We start from the raw sequence: 25,263 nt of genomic DNA on the forward strand, positions 1-25,263 counted from the left end.
ACTGATACCAAATTTTAAGTGTGGAGTGAACCACTTGATTATTTGTAAAGCCAGAGAGGTTGGATGGAATAGAAGAGGTAAGTAGAGCAGGTAAGGAGGATGAAACACATGACTGTGCCTCCAAGTGACACCATGGCAGATTCACTGATTTGAACCAAAGTGAAATTTTTTGAATATGTGTCACCCAATAATACAGTTGGAAATTCGGAAGTGCCAATCCGCCATTGAATTTACATCTCTGAAGTGTGGATTTGCGGATCCTAGGAGCCTTTCCACACCATAAGAAGTCAGAAATAGTTTGATCAATTGTTTTAAAAAACTGCTTTGGCAGGAAAAGTGGGAAACAATGGAACAAAAATAGAAATTTGGGCAAAATGTTCATTTTAACCGCGTTAATTCTTCCAATTAACAAGAGAGGTAAGCTTTTCCATTTTAGGAGGTCAGATTTAATTTTAGACATTAAAGGTGAGAAATTAGCAGAAAAAAGAGAGTTTAACGTTCTGGTTGCCCTGATCCCAAGATACCTAAAGCCAGAAAGACTCATTTTAAAAGGGACATCTGACTGTGTGAGCTGTGATGCTGAAGCATTGATAGGATAGCATTCACTTTTAGAAATATTCACTTTATAGCCTGAGAATGATCCAAATCTCTGGAAAGCAGATACAATTGTGGGAATGGAAAGGACAAGATCTGAGACATACAACAATAAGTCATCAGCATAAAGTGACAACTTAAATTCTGTGCCCAAATCGTGAGATCCCAGTAAAAGTGGAGGAGGACCTCAGAAAGATTGACAGGGGCTCTATAGCTAGTGCGAACAATAGAGGAGATAGGGGACACCCCTGTCTGGTGCCACGGGTTAGAGTAAAAATATTGGACTGAATGCCATTAGTGGAAATGTTTGCTTGTGGAGATGTGTAAAGGAGACGTATCCATGAAATGAACCCATTCCCCAGTCCAAACTTCTTTAGTACAGTAAATAAATAGTCCCATTCAACCCTATTGAATGCTCTTTCAGCATCGACCGAGATTACTACTTCGGGTGTTGTTGTGGCAGTTTTAGAGTAAATAATATTTAGGAGTGTTCTGACATTAAAGAATAACTGCTGCCCCTTAACAAATCCAGTTTGCTCACGTGAGGCAATAGTTGGTACAATGTTCTCCAGGCGATAGGCCAAAGCTTTAGCAAGGATCTTAGCATCTACATTTATTCATGAAAGAGGTCTGTATGAGCCGCAGAGATTCGGATCCTTATCTTTTTTTAAGAGGAGACTTACGGAGGCTTGCCTTAAAGTGGGAGGGAGAGTGCCATGTTCCAGTGATTCCTTATAAACAGCATACAGTAAAGGGGACAATTTATCATGCAATCTCTTAAAAAATTCCAATGGAAATCCATCAGGGCCAGGAGCTTTCTGCATACCTCTCACAGCGAGAGTGATTTCTTCTACCGTTAATGGTGAGTCAAGTTTTTTAGTAGCATCTGAGCTCATCACAGGAAAGTTGAGGCTATCTAGGATTTAATTCAATTCAGTCGTGTCAGGTGGAGATTCAGTCTTATATAAAGAGGAATAGAATGAGTGAAAGACAGAATTAATGGTGGCGGGATCCTTATGCAATGAGCCAGATGAATCTTTTATCTGAGGGATCATACGTGAGGCTGCCTGGCGACATAGTTGATGAGCCAGGAGCTGACTTGCCTTGTCACCATGTTCATAATATGTGGAGCGTGATTGTAAAAGAAGTCGCTCTGCATCACTAGTGGTGATGAGATCAAATTCAGTCTGTAAATCAACACGCTGTTTAAGTAAACTGGGAGAGGGGCAAGTAGCGAGTTGTTGGTCCAATTTGGTGATATTGATAGAGAGTTCTTGCAATTTGGCTTTACGGGACTTATTCAAGTGGGCAGAGTAGGAAATAATTTGTCCCCGCAAGTATGCTTTAAATGATTCCCACAGCAGGGAACATGAAACTGGTTCCATATAATTTTGATTTAAAGAGATATAATCTTCAATTTTAGTTGTAATAAATTTGGTGAACTTATCATCTGAGAGAAGTAATGTATTGAACCTCCAAGGTGTTGAGTACCGGGGTTGTGAAGAGAACTGAATATCTAAAGAAAGAGGGATGTGGTCAGAAATAACAATAGGATGATAATTAACAGACAGTACTTTGGGTTTAGCATCAATAAAATAATAATCAAGATTAATCCATCTGAGAAAATAAGGAATATTCCTTGGCACGAGGGTTATAAATCTCCAAGGATCAGTGCAACCGTTCTTGGACACAAAATCTGAAAATGACCTCGGCATTGAAGAAGGGGTCAGAGTTCGTGGGTTGGAGCGGTCTAGGCTGTTGTTTAATGAGGGAAGACATTCAAATAGCTTATTCATAAAGTGTGGATCATCGAAATTGGCGGCATATATGTCAACTAAAACTGTAACAATTAAGTATCTGCCGTTTTTGTCTGATATCGTCTTAGAAGCTGAAAACTGAATTGACTTACCAATTAAAATAGCAACCCCCCTGGCCTTAGAGTTGAAATTAGAGTGAAACACCTCAGAAGCCCAGGGACATTTAAGTCTGACCTGATCTTTAGTGCGCATGTGGGTTTCCTGCAGAAACACTAAGTCCGCTTTAAGACGTTTCAAATGAGCAAATATCCTTGATCTCTTAATTAGAATCCCCATCCCTTTAATATTCCAGCTCAAGAATCTCACAGAGGACCCAGTAAGTGGGACAACAGAAGTATTAGTATTGGTGGAATGCAGATCCCCAAGGAAGGAAGAAGAAGGAAAAAATAAAATAAAAAAACACCCCCCAATTGCACTTACAATGACCCCATCCCCAAACAATGGAGAACCCAGTGCTAACTCCACAAGGAGTCAGATCTCTAAAACGAACACTTACGGCTTTTTGCATAACTATCAAGCTTCGGGATGAGCTCCTGCAAGCCTAGCAACATTTGACAGAAAGGTACAACCAATCAAGACCAAGTTAAACTGAAAACCACATACTGTGTGTTTATGAAAATAAGAGGAAACAGATTAACTGAAAAAAGTAATAAATGTCAATATTAACTGTCACTGTTTCCTCAATGGTGTGTATCACTTCTCGGTTCTCTTATGTGTTGAGCGACCTGATGAATGCACTGGCCTCTTCTGCTGATTTAAACTCCTTCTCCGCACCGTTGTGAGTGATCTGGAGGCGCGCCGGGTAGAGCAGACCATAGCGGATCCCCGGTATTTCGTGTAGCCGGCGTCGGACATCATTAAAGGCGGCTCGGACACGAGCTGTCTTAGGGGTATGGTTGGGAAAGACAGAGAAACTCAACTCTCCAATCTTGATCCGTTGCTGGGCCCTGGCTCAGCGCAATATGTCCACGCAGTCTGTATGATAGTGTAGACGGGCGATTATGGGGCGAGGGCGCTCTACGGGCTTCGGCTTCGGCTGGAGAGTACGATGAGCGCGGCCCACGAGAGGCTCCTTCTCCAGCTTAAAAGCCTCCTTGAGCAGAGAGGAAATATCCGTAGCAGTAGAAGAGGTGGAAAAATCTTCGGGAATTCCCACTAACCGTATGTTATTGCGCCGTGATCTCGCCTCCAAATCCTCGCATTTATTGTACAGTCTTATCAGTTCAGTTGTCAGATGCTCCACTTTAGCCTGTAAGGCAGTAATGTCATCGGCGCAGGAGGAAAGTGATGTTTCCATTTCACCTACGGTGTTCACATCAGACTGGATGTTTGTAATGCTGCTAGATAACTCCGACTTCACTGCCTGTAGCTCAGTCTTGGTGCTTGACAAGTTCTTGGTCAAGGCAGCCTGAAGCTCAGTTTTGAAAATAGCCGCCATCTCAACACGGAGTGACGAGAGCAGCTCGGCCTTAAAGTCGTGTGAAGGAGTGCCACCGGCGGCTTCGACCAGGCGGGAGGGGGGGGTCACTACAAGGCGGGGATGCGGTGTGCGAAGCAGGCCGCATCGGTTGTACAGGTGGTTTGGTTTTTGAGGCATTTTGGTCGGCAGAAAAACGGCGTTAAATTCACATTATGAAGGTGGGGAAAACACACACCGAAGAAAGATGCAAAAGGTGTACCTAAAATAGATTTTTTTAAAGTTGTTGCAGGAGCTCAGAGAAACACGTCCTACTCCATTATTCGCTACACCGGAAGTCCAACACCACTCATTCTTACCACTCAACAGGTCTCTTATTGGGCCCGTGTATGTTGCAAGATCGGGTAAAAACTTGACTATGTAGTTGGCCATCCCCATCAATCCCAAATGGCAGGCGATTGAATGCATATCGCCAGAATGGTGTAATGAATGCCGTCAGCAGCTTGCTCTCCTCTGACAGGGGGATCTGCCAGAAACCAGAGGTTGCATCCAGCTTTGTAAACACCTTTGCTCCCACCAACATGGCGAGTGTGTCATCTACTGCTTGGAGGATGTGTCTCTCTCTTCTAACCCACTTATTCAAGGGTGTTAGATCCACACACAGCCGTATTGGTATCTTTGCTCTGGGCTTGGGAACCACAACCATGCCAGCACACCATGGTGTGGGTTGTGTCACTTTTGAAATCACCCCCTAATTTCTCCATGCGCTCCAGCTCTGTTCGCACTGAATCCCGCAGGGGAAGAGGTACCCGGCGTGGAGATGATAGAGTGTGTGGAACAGCGTCTGGCAAAAGCTCAATCTTGTAGGGCTCCTTTAATTTCCCCAAGCCTGAGAACACTGTGGGGAATTGTGCTTTAACCCCCTCCTGCTGAGTTTCAACTGTATGTATCTTTTTATGAGTCCTAGAGATTCGATTGCAGGTAGGCCTAGCAGGGGCTTACCCAACTCTTTAACAACATAAATCTGTTGTTCTGTTGTTCTCTTTCTGATACACAGTTTCCCTTTAAAACAGCCTTTCACCTCCAACTTGTATCTCGCTGGTCCATACAGCGCCTTACGTGGTGCCTGCAGGGTCCCGTGCTTCTCAGTTGTATACATGCTGCTTGGGATCGCTGTCACTTCTGCCTCAGTGTCTAGCTTAAACACCGCCTCCTCTCCATTCAGCTGTACTCGTCAATCCATTCATTGGCTTTTGCTGAACGTATCTCTCCTAAGAAGGCAAAACCTTCCTCATCCGGACTCTCTTCATGTGCTTGTGTGATATAGGTTTTGTACTCTACCTTCAATAAATGGAATGGTCATTTTAAAAGCATTCTGTGCTTACTGTAACTGTCTACATAAAATGAGTTAAATTATCTCTACAACATTTAGTAGCTGTCAACAAATAAATCTCTCATCTGAAATAGTATTCTTAAACCAAATTTTTAAAACTTGTGTTGCTTAAAACCTTTATATGGTTTTTGCAGGCTTGCCTTGGAGTGGAATGCGTTGGGGGTGTGGGATGAGGCCTTCTCACCCTTTTGTCAGGGTTTGGCCTCCAACAGTGTGCTGACGCAGCTGGACCTGCGGAACAATCAGATCAACCACCACGGAGCATCTGAGCTTGCTCTGGCACTCAAACACAACACCACGCTGGAAGTGTTAGGTGATTTACGATGACATCAAACATGACCCCTTTCACTTTGTCTATACTTTATACTCAATTTTGTTTTTTCATTTTTAAAATTGGTGCCACAGACATATAAAGCTAATTTGTATACAAATACATAAATTAGAAAGCAATGTATGAAATCTTGTGAACTTTGTACATTGCCACAGTAATTATGTTTGTCAGCAAAATTTTAGCTTGTTATCTAGACTTTTCTCATCCTGGTAAAAACAGCCAGGTTTTCAGTTAAAAAAGACATTTCTCAATTTAAGTTACTAAACAGGGCGGCACAGTGGTACGGTGATTACCATTGTTGCCTCTGGTTTGAATCTGCTGGCTGTCTCAGGCATTTCTTTGGAGTTTGCATGTTCTCCCTGTGTGGCTTTAACACAGTCCAAAGAGCTCCAGGTTAGACTAGCTGGTGACTCTCAATTGCCCACGTGTTTGTCTGTCTTGTGTTGGGACCTGGTACCTGTGAACCATAGCTGGGCCTACATGTGTAGTCAAAAGCCTGACCGCATGTCTCCTTGGTTCTGGAGACAAAGGAGAGATTCCAGAACCCAGTCTCCCAGGGTGCTTCATCTTCACACATAGGTGGTAAAACTGCTCCTGGAGACAACTCTCAACAACTATTGGTCACTGTGTGCCCCATGACCCATGAGGTCACAAGGCCAATATTAGCCGAGTTTCCCCTCTGCTAGTTCTCTTTTCTCTTCTGCCTCTTCCCCTGCTGACCACTCCTGGAGGAGTAGGTTCTGGCCCTGCTCTCCCAGCCAGGGAGACTTCCTCCCTACACAAGCTCCTCAACTTCCAGCAGGCCTGCCTGGAGCAGACTGCTAAAACCTTCCAAAGACAGCGACGCAAGAGCCTGCCTAAGAACTTCAGCACAACTGGCCACGACACAAGGTCTGACCAGCAGATGCACAACAGGATCCACAAACCAACAAGACCACTTCACTGGACTTCAAACAACACATCCAAAAAGGACCTTTCCCTCTTTTTCATGGATGGGTAACACAACTGGGCTTTATTATTATGCTAGGCTAAGCAAAGGACTGTTTAATCCTATTTCTGTTTCATGTGATGTTTATAAGTTTGACTTGTGTTGTTGTGATATTTGGTAATATGTTATTTGAAAGTTAATGTTAGTTCTGTTATGCGGATCACTTTCTTTGCATGCATCTAACTACTTTCTTTAACCTGGCACCAACACCTCACACACTCATCTCCACAAACTTAACACCTACATGTGATCTCAGCCACATGGTCTCACCACTCCAGGGGGCCTTTTGTCTTCAGTGGCCAGCCGCCATTTTGAATCTCAGTCACTCACTCACACGCACACACGCATACTCGCATACACATCTGTATATAGTAAGTACACCTTTTGTTAGTTTGTGTGTTTATACTTTTATTATTCTCATAATAAATGTTTTTCTTCAAAACACGTCTTAGTTAATGTTGCATAAGTGTGAATTTTGCCAACCTCTACACTGTCAAGAACTCCATATCCTTCAACTTTGCTAGCTATTGATGTGGTAATTTTGGTTATAGTTATTTATTTAATTATTAATCAGAGTTCCAAATTTGTAGTCAGTAATTTCATGAGACTTATTCAATAAATTGGCTATCTTTTCCCTTCCTTTGAAGGGTGGTGCCCTGATTTATCTTTTATCAGTTTAATTATTATTTAATATTAATCTTATTTATCTGATAGCCACATTTATTGAATGCCCAAAAGCACACCATTTAATGGCGCCCCCGCGTGAAGGAAAGTACGTAATAGTACCCTGCGTGAGGGAAAGTACATAATCACAACATTTTTGGTGTTCCGTGTGAGGCAAAGTCATTAATAATAACATTATTTTGACGCCACGTGGAGCAGAGCACAACACTTGTCTAGTCTGACATTATTACTGTTTTGATGTACATGAATATTTATGACTGAATGGTGGTCCACTCTTATTTAAAGTTAGATCACTGTTACCTTGTGTTGACAGACCTGAGATGGAACAACATTGGTCTTCTGGGTGGCAGGATATTGCTAGAGGCTTTGCAAAAAAACAAGAGCATCGTGCAGCTGGAGCTGGCAGGGAACAATATTCCCAGTGACACACTCAAAGCACTCGGTAAGTCTTTTATTCAGATGCAGTAATAATTAGAGCTACATCTGTGATTGTAGCTGTAACATAATAGATTCACCCTAAATAAAAACTTCTCAATAGTGGTACAGTGATAAGTCCTACTACTACCATGTACGCTGCCGCCTCTGGACCCACATTTTCTGTCCTCATCCAATACCATTTTGCTCTTTTTGTTGTTTAACCTTTTCAGAGCAGACCATAGGGCACAACTTAGACAGACAGTCCACCCTGCGAGAGAACCACAGGAAGACCCAGGTCCTCAGCAAAGAGATCCAGACACTGAAGGACAAGAGGAGCCACCAAGTAACATTCACTCTTTAATTTGAGTAGTTTGGTCCAGTAGAATCTGGCTTATGTTCACATAAACCTTTTAATGAACCAGGGAAACGTGAAATGGCATGGGCTTACAATGGCTATTTCATTGGACTGTTTTGAAGAGGTCATCCTGTATCATCAGCATGGACTCCCCTAAATTCCATGAACATGTAACTCTATACTTAACCTCATCCTCTCAGGTATCATAAAGAGCTTATCAAAAAAATTAAATTAATAGCAACAAAATTAATTAACTAATTAGACTATGAATTGAAAATATGTGCATGTGGTAATATTACAACAAAACAAGTCTGAACTGTGGTTTTACTCACCTTAAAAAGCAAGTAGTGTTATGATATTGCAAAAGCTGGACCCAGACACACTCGGACAACACAGACAACTTGGTTTCAGTGAAAACAAGAAGTGGTTGATTTTGTAACAAAAATAGCCAAAGGTGAAGTGTGGTCAGTGGTGGAGTGTGGGGCAGGCAGCTTAGCAGGCTTCAGCAAGTGGATGTGAACTGGAGAGAGCAGCCAAGCCCTGCAAAAAAAGGCACTGTTATTTGGTTCCTAAACTTAAAACTGTTTTGCTTTGAAACTTTGAAGATGATGATATGCATGCTGCGCAATACAAATATTTAGGTTTGGGTTGTGTACCACTTCAGTTCAGACTGGGTCAGACTGAAAATCACCCGCTGTCAATAGCAAATATAAATTTGGAAAAATGCTGCTATAATATATCAACCTTTTTGTCAATCCATGATGCCAGGATCCTCATGCAAGAGTTTATTATTATTAGGATATTGTAATGGATGTTTCTGGAAGCTGGTGAAGGTGGACTCAGGCAGCAGCTGATGTCTTATGCAGAAGATTTTAATGTAGACTTGAAGCATCAAGGAGACCACAAGGTGGAACAATATACAAACACTAACAGAGTAACATGAGCAATTGTCACCCCCAAGTCTGAAAATGTCTTCCACAGCATCCCCATATATCTTCCTCTACTTGCGTCACGCATTCCAACAGCACATCCATGAATGGCTAGAATTGCTGTCACCCTCTGCGTTACATGTAGGTATTCACATTGTATTGGATAGTTAAGCCTAAAGCATGCATTCCTAAAGCAGATTGTGCCCTTACGTCTTGCCACTGATGAAATACAAAAATAGTTGAAGTTGGTGAGAGTTTAAGTTGGTGCCTCTTTGTCTTGCGCATCTGAGTTAGATATGAAAGTCCCTAAGTGTAGACACTAGGGGTGGGCATTTGATTAAATTTTCCTAATCGATCGTCGGGAGAATTAACGATCAATTATTGATTAATCATTAAAAAAATGTTATTAATTAAAATCAATTATTTAACTTTTTATATATTAAAAATGCTATGAAAATACAAAATACAGCATGTTTTTCCTGGATGAGATCTTTATTACGAGAAGAACAACATTTGTGGCAGTTAAACTGACATTCAATGGTTAGACTTGACGAGCCAGCGCTCTTCAACACAATTGACCCTCGTTTGTTCCAAGATAATAATAATAAAAGAAATCTTGTTAAACAATAACTTAACCAAAAACAAAATAATACTTAGGTCTGACAGGTTTTGTCAAAATGTAACTCAAAAACTATCCAAAAGGCACAGAGTCTAAAAAGAGGGTGAGAGAGATCAATAAGGCTACTTAACAAAGCCTCTAAATAACTATAGGCCTAACTCACATACAACTTCAGCACCAGTCTACTGGTTTCTGTTGATAAAGATAAGCATGTTAACATGCTCTGGGGTCAGACGCGACCGCAGCCTGGTGACCGTCAGTCCAGCCGCCAAAAACACCCACTCTGAGCGGACTGACGTTGCCAGGATGCATAGGTACCTCCACGCATTATTCGAGCATTTTATCGATTAAAAAAATAACGTGATAGACGAAATTCTTAACGATCAATTATTGATTCGTCGATTAATCATGCTCATCCCTAGTAGACACTTGACTGTACTTTTGTTTGGCCCTTTATCTATAACCTGACCTTGTATTGCTTAGAGAGAGGAGGGTGTAGCTATGGAATTAGAAAGACACTATTCCCCTGTACATATATAGTGTAACACACTATATACATAATATATAGTGGCATATTCAGTAATATGTGAAAATGGTAAAAATTCCTTAACAATGAATGATCATATATTATACTGTGAGACAAATCAGACCTTCACAAAACATATGTGATTTACCGATATCAATATTGTTTACAAACTTCCAGAAATATAAACTGAAATTAGTTACAGGGTCAGAAATGTGGAATTAACAGGTCAATGGGTGTTTCCTTATAATGTGATGGATTAATCATTGGACAAAAGAAAAAAAGGCAAATGTGCATGTGGTAGGGTTGGCCTGAATCATGTCTGGAGACACAGATATCAACAACAACAAAAAAAACACTTGGAGTAGTTATGATAAATCTTAAAGGTCCAGTGTGTAAGATTGAGGTAAAAGGGATCTATTGGCAGAAATTCAATGTAGAATAATTCTCATGATTTTTTCATGAAGTTCGTTTCATATTAGTTGTATGAATTGTAGTTTCCCTTATGCCAGAAAAGGCCCTTAATATTTAAATACTTTATATTTACATCGAGGGGGTCCTCTCTACAGAGGCCGCCATGTTTTTTACATTTGTCCAGACTGGACAAACCAAACACCTTTTGAGTTTTTATGACAGTTAAAGGCTACCACAGTTTCTTTTTCATTTTTGTAAGGGGAGGGTGAGGTGAGGGGTGTTCAGCTCCAACATGAAATTTCAACACTAGATTCTAACAAAATTCTACACACTGTAACTTTAACACTCCTGTTTTGGTATTTTGCTGATGTCATCAGATACAGGAGACAGATATATAAAACCTTAGACATTTCTGTGCCAGTGGGGAAAATTATTTTTTCAATAAGATCCATGAATAAGTCTCTGAGAAATCTATAAAAATGTAAAAAAAAAAAAAAAACTCTCACTATGTTCAGGAAAGGATACAAGTGTCCCGGATTACCAAGTGACCTCTCCCAGATAATCCAATTCAAGCAGAATATTGTTTTTGGCACAAAGAACACTAAAAGCCTTGCCATGTCTCCTCTGAGTGTGAATATTCCTGGATCTGCTTCTTTGTACAGATGCTGACAAAATTAAAAGGGTACATTCTTTTCCATGTCGCATCCTGCCACCAAGTTTTGTGGAAATCCATCCAGTAGGGACAGGGGTGAAAATATAACCTCCTTGGCAGAGGTTTTCACAAAATGTATAAACGGCTAAAGTTGAATTTGTTTGATGGAAAATGAAATGGTTAGAACAAGGGGAAAAATATTGTTTTATTTAGAAAGGAGGATATAGGAATTATCTTCTTCATGCAAACTTTTGATTAGTGATTTATATTATATTCAAATTCAAATAATTGTCACATATATCAACCATACACAGAAAGACGTGCAGTGAAATCCTTTTTTTCAACTTTCCTGCATATAAACATAAAAAAATAAAAAAATAAGAATTTACTTTTTACAGTGAAAACTATATAGTGAGTATGAAGGGAAAAATATATACACGTATATACAGTACATCTGGTTAGGATATGTTCAACAGCAGTAGACTGTATGGAATGTGCAGGCATGTGCAGTTTATGTGCAAACACGAGCTGTGCAACATCAAGCTGAGGCAGTTGGTGATCAGCATGTAATAAATATGAAAATATGGAATATTAAGAAATGTTCCTGATGAAAATTCAAGTATATTTAGGTATCATAACACTTTTTGTTTTAATGAGAATGATTGTAGTTATTCTAACTTCAACCCTGGTATTGAACAGATGGGGGGAAAGTTAAAAATGTGGCTCTTAAGTGACTTAACTATGAGTAGAAGGATTCTGTTAACACATTCTGAATGAAAAACTAGGTTTCTTATGTACCTTTGTTGCTTAAGATGCCTTCTAAAGTATTTGACCAGAGGAAGTAATCACTCCTGCAACATCTTATAATTATGACAATTTAGGTGGGATATATGAGAATAAATTAAGTATAACTATATAAATATATTTTATATAGTTATAACTCATGGTCGTTCTGATTCAGGTCCTGAGTCTGATGGAAACTATAGACAGCCAGCGGGAGGAGATACAATTCTCTAACAGGTAAGAGAATGTGTTACCATGTTTAATTACTTACATAAACACTATTGTATATTTGAGAGTCACAATACTCCATTTGAAAATAAAACCCTCTATATATGGACTGAAAGGAAATAAAGCTTGGGAGATATAGCATGTTTTCACCATTGTAATCAAAATAAAACTGCATCTTCACAAGAAATAATATTGAGATTGTAAAATATTTGTAAGGAAATCATATTTTGTATCCATAACCTCATGGTAAAGATCTTATTATTTCCCTTCTGCTTCATTAGGTCCACTTCCATTCAGATAGGCCAACTCCAGGAAGCTCTGAATGAGAGAAAGTCAGCTCTCAACTCTCTCACTGCCAAGTACGTATTTTACTCCATGTTCATGATAAGACCAGCACAGTTTTGGTGGTTTTAGTAACTCATGTGACTTTATTCAACATTTAATAAAACCATCTGTCCATTTTCTATACTGCAGCTTAATAATTCTAGCTTTATTGATCATGCTCTAACAAAAACTTGAATCTGCTAATGATTTGATCTGCAGACTGCAGATGACAGAGGCGGCCCTAGCTCTCTCTGAGGAGAAAAATCACAACATGGGAGAACTGATGACTCAAGTGAAGGTTGATAAAGAAGAACAGAGGCAGCGACATAGTAGAGAGAGGAAGAAAGAGCAAGAGGTAAGGCTGGAAAGAAAGTTAATTCAGTCAATGTCCTACTGTGGTTATGGTTGTGGCTGTGGTTGTGGTTTTGTGAATAGAAAATGTTTTTCTACATTGAGTACATTGATGCATATATAAATAAAAGGTACATTGTCCTCCAATGGCAATGTCAGTTATCAGCCTTTGACATGCACACCTGTCTGTAGTCTGTCCCATACATCTTTTTAAAGTTTTGTTTTCTTCTAATAACTGCAGTATTTCTGACGACATCAACAGGACGTGATTTTTTACTGTCATGTGCTTTTGTTTAAAAAAATATCTAATTTTATTACCTTGTCCTCTTTGTGGAGATTTATTGCCTACAGGACCATGAGTCCCATCCGATCTAAGAATCTGTTTCCTTTGTTTTTGGTACTTTCTCATATGGGTCTTGTTAAATATTTAAGCCTTATAAAACTTATAAAGCAAGTATTATTTTCCAGTGCTGCTTTTTATATTCTAGTGACAAGTGACTTGATCTATGGGATTATTGCTATTAAGTGCTGCAATGAAGGAAATTTACCTGTTAACTGAGCCAGTTGTTCATCAGCTCTATGGGACCAGTCATGCAGGATCACCATTGTAAGGAGATAGTCTCAGTATGTAGATATAGCTCCATGAGTCAGGCTTTAGGTGGAATAAAAAAACTAAACTTTGCAATACTAGATAAAATAACTTTGTGGTAACAGTATACAGTCTAACATGGCAGGCATCTAGCAGATGTTGAGTGTTTAGCAAAGCTACATAACTCACATTTTCTGTTTCCTGCTATTATCTGCTTAGTGTCAATATTTGTCCAATGAAATTCTGCAAAACAACATTATTACAGACTGACACACCATAATAAAATATATGACTGTTCGAATAGAAATTAAATTAAAATAAATAATGAATATTCTGATCAAATAGGTGATGTCACATTTTTTTCTAAAACTCAACAGAGAACAAACATAAATAATTATATTTGGCAGTAAAGATGACATATAGGTTTGCCGCTCACCTAAAAGACAACCAATTACACACAAATGAGCAGGTTGAAAACCTTGGCATTTTAAGTGACTCAGTCAGGGACCTAATGACCAAACAAAACTGATTAATGCTCTTATCTCCAGTAAAATTGACTACAGCAATTGACTTTTCAATTCAATTCAATTCAATTTTATTTATATAGAGCCAATTCATAATTTACATTATCTCAAGGCACTTTACATTTAAAGGTCAAGACCTTAAAACAATATTAACGTAGAGAAACCCAACAGTTCCCACAATGAGCAAGCACAGGCGACTGTGGAGAGGAAAAACTCCCTCATTAACAGGGAGAAACCTCTGGCAGAACCAGGCTCAATGTGGGCGGTCATCTGCCTCGACCGGTTGGGGTGAGGAAAGAAAAGTAAGGGGGGAGGAAAGGAGAGATGGGTGGAAAGCGGGGGAGAGAAGAGAGAGATGAGGTGGAGAGAGAGAGACTGGGAACAATTGGGCACCAATCACTATCAGGGCTGACTATAACAATAACAATGTAGTGATCTACAACAGGATTATATATATTAATGAATTACTGAGTTATTGTAATTAATGCTAACAATGGTGATGGTAGTCGTTGTTGTCCTGCAGTCCCAGTGCCAGAGTTATCTGAAACGAGATAGAAAGAAGAGCCAGAGGGACTATGGGAGGACAAAGTGACACTTTGACATGATGACATGTTAAAATAAATAAATAACTAAATAAACAGGTGTGGGGGGACAGAGAGACAGAGGGAAGTGATGAAGTGCTCAGTGCATGATGGGAGTTCCCCCAGCAGTCTAAACCTATAGCAGCACAACTAAGGGATGGTTCAGGACTCACCTGATCCAGCCCTAACTATAGGCTTTGTCAAAGAGGAAGGTTTTTAGTTTTACTTTAAATGCTGGGACAGTGCCTGCCTCCCGAACCCAGAGTGGGAGCTGGTTCCATAGGAGAGGAGCCTGATAGCTAAATGTTCTACCTCCTGCTCTACTCTTACAGACTCTTGGAACCACTAGAGAGCCTGTGTTTTGGGAACGAAGTGATCTACTTGGATAATAAGGTGTTATCAGCTCTTTGATATATGAGGGGGCGTGATTGTTGAGGGCTTTAAATGTGAGGAGCAGGATCTTGAATTCTATTCTAAATTTTACAGGGAGCCAATGTAAGGAAGCTAAGACAGGAGTGATATGATCTCTCCTTCTAGTTCCTGTCAGCACTCGTGCTGCAGCATTTTGGACCAACTGGAGACTTTTAACAGTCTTCATGGAGCATCCTGCTAATAGAGAGTTACAGTAATCTAATCTAGAGGTTACAAACGCGTGGACTAGTTTTTCAGCATCCTGCTTAGACAGGATGTTTCTAATTTTGTTAATATTGCGCAGATGGAAGAAAGCTGTCGTAGACACTAGTTTAATATGGGGGTCAAATTACATGTCTTGGTCGAACAACACTCCAAGGTTCCTCACAGTGGAGCTGGAAGCCAGACTGACACCATCCAAGGTGACTATCTGGTCAGACAGTGTTTCTCTGAGATGTTTAGGGCCAATTACAACAACCTCCGTTTTGTCTGAGTTTAAAAGTAGAAAATTTTGGGTCATCCAGGCCTTGATATCATTGAGACATTCCTGAAGTTGAACTAGGCGATTAGATTCATCATGCTTCATGGAAATATACAATTGGGTGTCGTGTGCATAGCAGTGGAATTGTATGTGGTGCTTTCTGATAATGTTGCCTAAGGAGAGCATATATAAGGTGAAGAGTATTGGTCCAAGGACAGAACCTTGTGGAACTCCATGATTAACTTGCATGTGCATGGAGGAGTCATTGTTAACGTTAACAAATTGGAATCTATCTGATAAATATGATTTAAACCAGTGTAGTGCTGTTCCTTTAATTCCTATATGTTGTTCTAATCTCTGTAGCAGAATCTTATGATCTATTGTGTCAAAGGCTGCACTAAGGTCCAACAAGATGAGGACAGAGACAAGTCCATCATCTGATGCCATAAGAAGGTCATTAGTGACTTTCAATAGTGCTGTTTCTGTGCTGTGATGAGTTCTAAATCCTGATTGAAATTTTTCCAATAAACCGTTACTATCTAAGTAACCACACAGCTGGTTAGCAACAGCTTTTTCTTGGATTTTGGAAATGAAGGGCAGGTTGGATATGGGTCTATAGTTAGCTAAAACCTCTGGATCAAGCGTAGGCTTTTTAAGCAGAGGTTTAATAACGGCTACCTTAAAAGCCTGTGGTACGTAGCCGGTTAGCAAAGACATATTAATCTGATTTAAAATGGAACTGTCAATTAGGGGGAGGACTTCTTTAAAAAGTCTAGTTGGAACAGAGTCCAGCTGACAAGTAGTTGGTTTAGATGATGAAACTAACGAGGTCAGTTCAGGAAGATCAATAGAGTAAAATTTGTTTAGACATAAATCTGGTGCTATGGTTTCAGGACCAGACAATGTATCAGTGTTATTCACTGGGAGGAGATGGTGGATTTTATCCCTGATGGTTGTAATTTAATTAGTGAAGATGCTCATGAAGTCATTGCTTCTCAGATCTAGAGGAATAGATGGGTCAGTAGAGGTGTGACTTTCTGTCAGCCTGGCTACAGTGCTGAAGAGGAACCTGGGGTTGTTCCTATTTTCTTCTATTAGTAATGAATAATAAGAGGTTTGGGAATTTCTAAGTGCTTTTTTGTAATTTATAAGGCTATTCTTCCAGGCTAGGTGGAAGTCTTGGTGATTGGTGGAACGCCACTTCCTTTCTAGCTTCTGCGATGTCTGTTTTAGAACGCGCGTTTGGGAATTATACCATGGAGCTAATCTCCTCTCACTTACTTTCTTCTTTTTTAATGGGGCGACAGCTTCAAGTGCTGTTTTTAGTGAGGCTGCAGTACTATTTACAAAGTTATCAACTAGTGTGGGAGTAAGGTTTTGATAATCTTCTTGTATTGTACTGACACATGGCTGAGAGGGAAGTGAGGAGGGGAGCAGTTCTTTAAATTTGTGAACAGTTTTGTCGGATAAACATCGACTATAATAGAATTTCCGTCCAGAATTGACGTAATTAACAATTCTGAATTCAAATGTAAGTAAAAAATGGTCAGACAGAAGCGGGTTGGAATATTGTTATATTTTCTATGTCAATGCCATATGTCAGGACAAGATCAAGAGTGTGATTCAGGCAGTGGGTCGGTTGATTCACATGTTGAGTGAAACCAATCGAGTCTATTATTGATTTAAATGCTGAACTAAGGCTGTACAAGTTACAAGTTACCAGATTACCAAGTGACCTCTCCCAGATTGTTCAATTCAAGCAGAATATTATTTTGGGCACAAAGAACACTAAAAGCTGTGCCATGTCTCCTCTGAGTGGGATTTGCCCATTATTTCTTCTGGTGTGGATAGAAAAAATCTTAAGGATTACAAAACTGTACAATATATCTAAAGTTTAAAACAGATTTTTGTGTGTGCGCACATTCTCACAATGTTACCTTTCCATCAAGGACTATCACACAGAAGCTATGCAATTCACTCCACTGTCTTTCACTCTATTTTATTATTTTACAAAGTTTTGTCTATTTGTATTATTTCTTCCTCTCAACTTATTTTAAGATATTGATATTGATGATACAGATTTAATTGTATGTATTTTACCTTACCTATTTAATTTTAAATTTAGCTTCAAATTTGTTTTTAATTGTGCTTTCCGAATTTTAATAGTTTTCTTTAAATTTTGTCTCAGTGTTATTTTTCTTGAATGTTCCTGTACAGCACCCTGATCAACCTCTGTGTATGAAAGGTGCTTGCAATAAAATTCCCTTGGCTTGCCTCAGTATAATTTTTTTCCCCATCCTGTAGGACTGTGTTTTGCGAGAGGGAAAACTCTTTAGAGAGATCCAAAACCTCTCAGAAACCAACAGCCAACTCAGGAATAAAGTAAGAGTAATTTTGTTTTCAGAACATTGAATTTATGTATTCAGTATTTGCACTCAAACCATTCATGCTGATGCTGAACAAGACACACACATTTTGTTACATAACCCCGATTTATACATAAGACAACAGAGCAAGGTCAACATTCCAATATTAAATAGAGAAAGCCAACAACAACCATTCAAACTTGGCCTCATGTGACTTCAAATACAAGTTTATTAAAATGCTACCTCCACACTAATACCTTCTGGTATACACATCACTTTTGCTACATTCACGCCTGATGTCCACACTATTTGTGTTGAAATGCTGCTGGCCCAGCAGACCATTTTGAACTGTGAGCTCACCTGAGAGTGGCAGATAGGGTTGAAACACTCTTTCAATTGAGAATTGGTCTGGTTATCCCTCCTCACAGTACTTCTTTAACTGCTGGAGTATGGTGACTGTGGCCTCTTGCATCTCCACATCTTTTGCATTGTGTTGCTTATTTTAGCGTCAGCTAAGAATCCATTTGTAACTGTTCTGATAGGCGTTTGTTTCTCACAATCTCATCATGTAGAGCCCTGTATCCACAGTGCCCCAAGAGGCAATGCAGAGCTTTATGAAAGCTGTCAGCCGACTCGCCCACTTCTTGCGATGGCTGATTAAACTTTGCCCTCTCAAAGATTATGTGAACCACAAAATGAGCATCCAGCCTACTTTTAACTGTGTCATACTCACTCGCGGACTCAGGTGCAGGGAAATCAGTATGTCCTCTTCCACCTCTCCCAGTGTGTAGATGAGCACATTCACTTGATTTTCCTCCACTTGTGTCTCTAATCCAGACGCGATACAAAATCTATTGAAGCACTGTGTACACTTCGTCAACTGCCTTGAACGCTAAAACGGACGCTCTCAAGACCACTACACACCAACCTTACATCCTTAATGTGTCAACTTTACTTATGACACCTTAGAAGTTAGTTGATTATAAATCATAATCTGGAGGTGTGACACAGGAACATGACAGACCAACGTACAGGTTGACTTACAAACTCTTTATTGCAACATTACATGTTAAAGGTTCCTACCCACACATATTCTTGATACTACATCAACGGCTAGTGGTGAATTTACCTTGGATGATGTTTTTACGAGTTTTGCCAAATTTTACTTGTCAGCTTTTCAACTTGATAACAATCCCTCAGAGGTTAGTTACAAATGAAGAAACCTCTTGAATGATGAAAAATATAAAGCATCTTTCCTTGGCACAGAACCTTGACAAACTCCATGACTAACATCTGGGTCAAAATTGTTTTTTTTGAACAAAGATTAGATTACTGCAGTCTGAAAAGCCTGCAATAAAGATGAATTTATTAAAGCAAAAATACATTCTTACAACTGTCTATTTGGAACAGGATGTAAAAGACATGTTGATGGTTTAGGTGTCCAACGTTTTGGGATCTCTTCAGAGAGATTGGTAGGAGAAAATATAAATCAGGTGCTCCAGTCGATTTTAAGACTACTGAACAATACATTTGTGTCAGTTGTGACAGATATGATAGATGTAAGTCTAACTGTGTGTGTGTGTGTGTGTGTGTGTGTTAGGTGGAGGAGATGGAGAGATGGTGTAAGTCGCAACAACACCAGATTTTTGAGCTCAAGCAGGAAATGACCAACAGTACAGCTGAGCTCAAGCTACGACTAGCTCAGGCAGAAGGTAGCACTCATACATGCAAAACCTAGAAACACTGCACTGCGGTTGTATGCCTCTGCCAACCAATGCAGTTTCTGTGTATATATTTCTACATACTTTTTTCCCAGATTCATATAAAGGTCACTGTAACTGTTACCTTTGACAACTGAAACATAATCACTTATCTTTGAGTCCAAGTGACAACTGACAAAAAGTTTGAGAAAAAAAGAAATTCCCTCAAGCATTCTTGAGATATCACATTCAAGAGGCCAAAAACTAGTTTTTTGAAGCTACTGTGACCTTGACCTATGATCACAGAAATCTATTCAGTGAGTCCAAGTGAATTGTGCCAGATGTAATGACATTCCATTTGGGCAGTCCTAATATCTCACATTCACAGTAGAAGAGGTCACAGTGACCTTTGACCTCCAGGCACCAAATTCTAATAATTTCGTCTTTGAGTCCAAGTGAAAGTTTGTACTAAATTTGAAGACATTCCCTCAAGCTGATCTTAAGATTTTATGCTAGATAAACATAGTTTGTGAGGCCACCTTGACCTTTGACCTTGAGCTACCAAGATGAAATCCGAGCTCAAGTGAATGTTCGTGCCAAATGTGAAAGAATTCCCTCAAGGTGTTTAAGAGATATTCCATTCACAAGGCAAAATATTTGCTTTGTTATGTCACTTTGACCAAATACTATTCAGGTCATCTTTGAGTCCAAATGAATGTTCGTGCCAGAAGTGATGAAATTCCCTTCGGGCATTCCCGATATATTGAGTTCAAAACAAACACAAAATCATGTAACTAAATTTTATGATATTCCCTCAAGCTGATCCTAAGCTATCACATTCAAGAAAAACATATATATACTTTGTGAGGGAACCTTGACCTTTGGCTACCAAAATCAAGTGAGTGAATCCCTGAGTTCAAATGAATATTTGTGCCTAATATGAAAGGATTCCTTGATAGTGTTCCAGAGATATCACCTTTACAAGGCAAAAAATGTGACCTTGACCTTTAACCTTTGACCAGCAAAATCAGTTCATCCTTGAGTCCAAATAAATATTTGTACCAAATTTTAGGAAATCCCCTCAAGGCATTCTTGAGATATCGCATTCACAGGAATGGGACGTATGGATGTACGGATGGACAACCCGAAAACATAATGCCACCGGCCACTGGAGGAGGCATAAACACACATACACAAATGCATACAAACACACAGTCCTTGTCACGCAACCCGCAACTGATATGTCCTCTGTCACCCTTTGTTAGACCGTCTGGAAACAGAGAAACGAAGGTCCAAGCAAGCCCTGAGGGACATGGACAGTCTCCGACAGAAACAGGTGCTCTCTTTGCTCTGTTCTATGCAGGTTGCAAGAGTATGCAACACCATTTTAAGGAGAAAGACCATTCTGATTACCTTTTCATTTTTTTGCCCTTTTGCTCTAATTATTGTAGTCTGTAACATGGTTGCTGCAATCTGTAATATTGTAGTCACAAGAACTAAACAAAACAAATCAAATGCAATGGGTTGCAATATGGGTAAACCCTTGGTTTTTTCCAGCCTGTTTTATACTTTCTGACAGCTTTCTTAAACTGACTTTTTATTAATTGCCTGACTGAAAATTTGGTCAGCCTGGCTGACAGTAAACACATACACATTATTTACAGACAAACACTAATGGAAAATGTACCAGTTTAAACCTGAAAATTAATTTTAGAGAATTGTTTCAAAGTTTACACACACACATTCTTCATCTGTGACAATAGATGTAGACTTTTTTAAAAGAAATTATACTAAATATTAAAATTTCTATACAGGTGGAGCATGTGAATTGTCATCTAGAGGAGAGTGAGAGAGCTCTGCAAGAACGCATCTTCAAACTGGAGGGACAGCGGATACAACTGGAGGAGGTCAGAGCTCAGTGTCATGTTTAAAAGGACACAATATGGCTCTACTTACCACTTTGCCTATTGTGGGGTGGGTGAAGTGTTTGAGTCCACAAAAGTCTTTTGGAGTTTCAGTGGTATAATTTGTTGCAGCAGAATCTGATACGATTGAAGTCAATGGTAAGTCCTTCTTCAAACGTAATAAAACAACAGGAAAAACATAACATGCCTCCATATTGCTCAAGTGGTGTCATCCAAGTGTCCTCAAGCCCCGACCCACCCCTCTATCAGTATAGTGTTGAGTAGATAATGAGTGAATTTTAATTTTTTGGTGAACTACTACTTTAATAAACATTGAAATGCATTGAAAAGCATTGAAAAGGTGACCAATGCCCTGTAACAGTCAGTAGGGGCGGGGTAGTGTGCCTTCAGTCTGGTGACGGAGTTTAATTTTCTTCTATGTCCTCTGATAAAATACAGTGATGTTTAGTAACCGGGTCAGACCAAATTTCAAATTCGCCACCAGATCATTATGATAATTTTTATTTTCACCATATGTCCCTGCATTCAAACTCACCACTGTGGGTGCCAGAGTCTTCAGTTGCTGTGCACCATGATTCAGGAACTCTCTCTCACCATCAGTCCGTTTGACTCAATTGGACTGTTCAAATATCAACCTAAAATGTGATCCTTGGTTTAAAAAAAGCTATGCACACAACGTCCATCATGCAAACAATAAAATGTGACGGTATATTGTAAACCTGTTTGAGGAGGACTCGTTAATGACAAGGAATCCTTCTCATGTATTTTCCAGGGGCCTTATTTCTGACCATTGCATACACACAAAATGGGGCCTGACACATGCATACGCCACTTCTCACACAAATGTTGGGATTTATAAAAACAAACTTAATGGGTGAATGTGCAGACTTCACAACGCCATCTCTGACCCATGCGTATGGACATTTTGGAGACAGGAAATGATGATGAAGACTTGAGGAGGTGAACTGAAGCATATTATTGATTCACTTCATCATGATCATTAAAACCAACAACTTATTTGTGCTTTCACGATATATCTTGTTCGATAAGAACCTTCAATTGAAAAATATTTAAAACAACTTACACCAAATTTATTCAGATAATAATAAACAGCGGAGTTGCAAAGCAGAGTCATTAATAGTTTTTAATAAAATCCTGTAACACTGTGCATATATCAAGGACGAGTGTGTGTAAAATCGTTGCTCTGAACATTTCTGTGCCATCAGGCGCAACAGAGTGCACTAGAGATCTCTCACAAAAATAAATAAAAACTATTCACTTTCAAATTTCTATTTCCAAATATTGTCCCCTGATGTTTGAAGTAATTGGTGATGACTGTAAATATGTAAATACTGCGAGGACACTCGTGCATAATGCGTGATGGATGCACACAAATGAAAGGATGAGGAGGAAGCAAAGGTTCAGTGATCAGTTCATAGAGATTGTATAGATCTGTGACCTTGGATCCTTGTGCTGAACTGAGTCCAGTATTAGATTGACCGATAGAACCGAACCAGTAGAAACACAAGCATTATAGCACTTATAAATGAGGCCTCAGAGCATTACTACAGGCAAAGCAAACAGCACATTCCAAACAGGCATGTTAAGAACTGGCACTGCACTAGTAACTAATAACGGATTGTAGTTATTTGTTATGCTGCATTAATGTAGAGACAGGGTTATTGTGATTATTAGTGTCCAACTTGTAAATAGCTCACATCAACTTTCAAGTCATGATTATGAATGGTGAAGTTAGATTTTTCAGAAAGGTCATATGCTGTGCCAAAAGCTAGGTCACAGTTAGTGTCATAGTGTTTTTTAATTTTTTTTTATATTTTGGTACCCCGATTATTGTCAGAGGAAATATCATGGTTTCACGATATTCTACGATATATTATTGATACTATAGAAGGAAAAAGACTCACAACAAGCAATATATAGCTAATAGATAGCTAATAATATAGTTTATGAACTAAAATATTATTATCATCAACTTTATCCAGTTAGTTTTTATAGTGTAATGTTTATCTATTTATCTGTGTGGGAGTTTTATTTTGAAGGGTCAGCAACAGAAGTTGTACTGTTATGGGAGTGACATATTTAGTTCTGAAAAACTAAACATGTCCTGGGTTCAGCCACATTCTTCATGTCCTTATCATACTATTACCTTTCAGTACAGTTGAATTAAATTCCAGGCAACATTTATAATGGTTAATAGGAAGGGGGGTCAGAAAACAGGACTTGCGAGAGATTTCACATCGCGGCACACCATAAGTTAGATATCATAGTTTTTACAATTCTTACGGTTTTGAAATCATGACCTTATCAAACCGCGGCTATCGTGAAACCTATTAAACCTGACTAATCGTCACACAAGTCAGACTAAACCTCGCCTGTCAGTTTGCTAATCAGGAGTAGTGCCAATCACATGTTGGCATCCCTTTGCAAGCTATTTTTTCCAACTTTGCAGGTCATGCTGAACATCAATGTAGAGCATGGGAACACCTTATTGTCGGGGTGTTGGATTCTTATATATATATATCTGTTCAGTTAGTAGAGAGTCACAGTTGGTGGACACAGTTAAATAAACATGTATAAGTGTATGCTGACATGCCATCTGATGTGAAAATGTAACGTGTATTTACTGTAGGAGCTGAGTAAAGCTAAAGCAGTGTGTGTGACAGAGAGGGCCCAGGCAAAGGACGAGTTGGGAAGAATGCGAGCTCAAGTGCGTTTGGAAGAGGTGGGTTATAAAATCTGCATTTTTGATCAGTCATCTGTTATACCTCAAAAAATGCACCAACTGTGAGGTCTCTCAATTTTTGTGCCTCTAAATGTAAGTTTTATCTGGCTTTATTTATATATATTTTTTGTTGTTTTGTTTTTTTTTCATTTACCATGGTTGCCCCACTTGTTCCTTGCAGTGTCACTCAGAACTGCAAGTTTATTCAACTAACGTCCTCAAGGAGACACTGGGCCTCATTCACCAACCTTTCTTAAGAAAAATTTTCTTATGAAAACCCACTTACTTAAGTCTGACTGTTTTCTTATCTGGGATTTGTTTTTATGTAAGAACAGAATCTACGCACACTGAGGAGCACACTTTATGCACACTTGACAACTGAAATGCTTGTGTAAAATCAGTTGTAGAATAACACTTAAATAACCTTAATATTTTGTCACATTTATCTTGAAAAAAGACAGATAAGTTTCAGTGCATATAAAAAACACATTAACATGTTGAAGATGAGAATATTTAGTCACAAAAAATGCACCCATCTTTTACACACTGGTGTTTACATATTACAGGTCCAGTGTGTAAGATTTAGGTGAAAGGGAACTATTGGCAGATATTTAATGTAGAATAATCCTCAGGATGTTTTCACTAGTTGATTTCATCTAAATTGTATGAATTGTAGTTTTCTTTACCCCAGAAAAGGCCCTTTATATTTAAATACTTTATATTTACATCGAGGGAACCCTCTCTTCGGAGGCTGCCATGTTTTTTACATTAGTCCAGACTTGACAAACTTAACACCTTTTGACTTTTTATGACAATTAAAGGCTACACCAGGTTATTTTTCACTTTTGGAAGGGGAGGGTGAGGTAAGGGGTATTCAGCTGCAACATACAATGTCAACACTAGATATCATTAAAATCTACACACTGTACCTTCAAATGTGTCATAAATACGTGGATTTGTCATGTCCTGTCTTGTCAACCTGTTTGTCTGTAAATCTGTCAGGATGCATGATGCTTGTCATGTCCTGTCAGGTGTGTCTGCAAATCTGCGGTCCATTTGTTTTTTCTTGTTTTGTTTATCTATTTGTCTAACTAGGGCGGGTGGGTGATATGCTGGGTGGCTTC

The 25,263-nt window shown here is 39.2% G+C and overlaps 1 protein-coding gene across 4 annotated transcripts in view; it reads left to right on the top strand.

Moving 5' to 3' along the window:
* The window catches only part of lrrc45 (leucine rich repeat containing 45), a 52,486-nt gene that overhangs the window by 13,970 nt on the left and 13,253 nt on the right, over positions 1–25,263 (top strand). For 3 of the 4 annotated variants that reach the window (XM_069518088.1, XM_069518085.1, XM_069518086.1), the window contains 11 exons: positions 5,356–5,534; positions 7,538–7,666; positions 7,872–7,984; positions 12,095–12,153; positions 12,426–12,503; positions 12,688–12,823; positions 17,710–17,787; positions 19,372–19,483; positions 20,737–20,807; positions 21,286–21,378; positions 24,047–24,139. In XM_069518088.1, the coding sequence (XP_069374189.1) occupies positions 5,356–5,534; positions 7,538–7,666; positions 7,872–7,984; positions 12,095–12,153; positions 12,426–12,503; positions 12,688–12,823; positions 17,710–17,787; positions 19,372–19,483; positions 20,737–20,807; positions 21,286–21,378; positions 24,047–24,139 (1,141 nt within the window). The remainder of the gene's footprint in view (positions 1–5,355; positions 5,535–7,537; positions 7,667–7,871; positions 7,985–12,094; positions 12,154–12,425; positions 12,504–12,687; positions 12,824–17,709; positions 17,788–19,371; positions 19,484–20,736; positions 20,808–21,285; positions 21,379–24,046; positions 24,140–25,263) is intronic. The other variant, XM_069518087.1, reaches the window with a different exon arrangement.

This window comes from Paralichthys olivaceus, chromosome 21 (assembly GCF_024713975.1).
Source record: "Paralichthys olivaceus isolate ysfri-2021 chromosome 21, ASM2471397v2, whole genome shotgun sequence".
NCBI lineage: Eukaryota > Metazoa > Chordata > Actinopteri > Pleuronectiformes > Paralichthyidae > Paralichthys > Paralichthys olivaceus.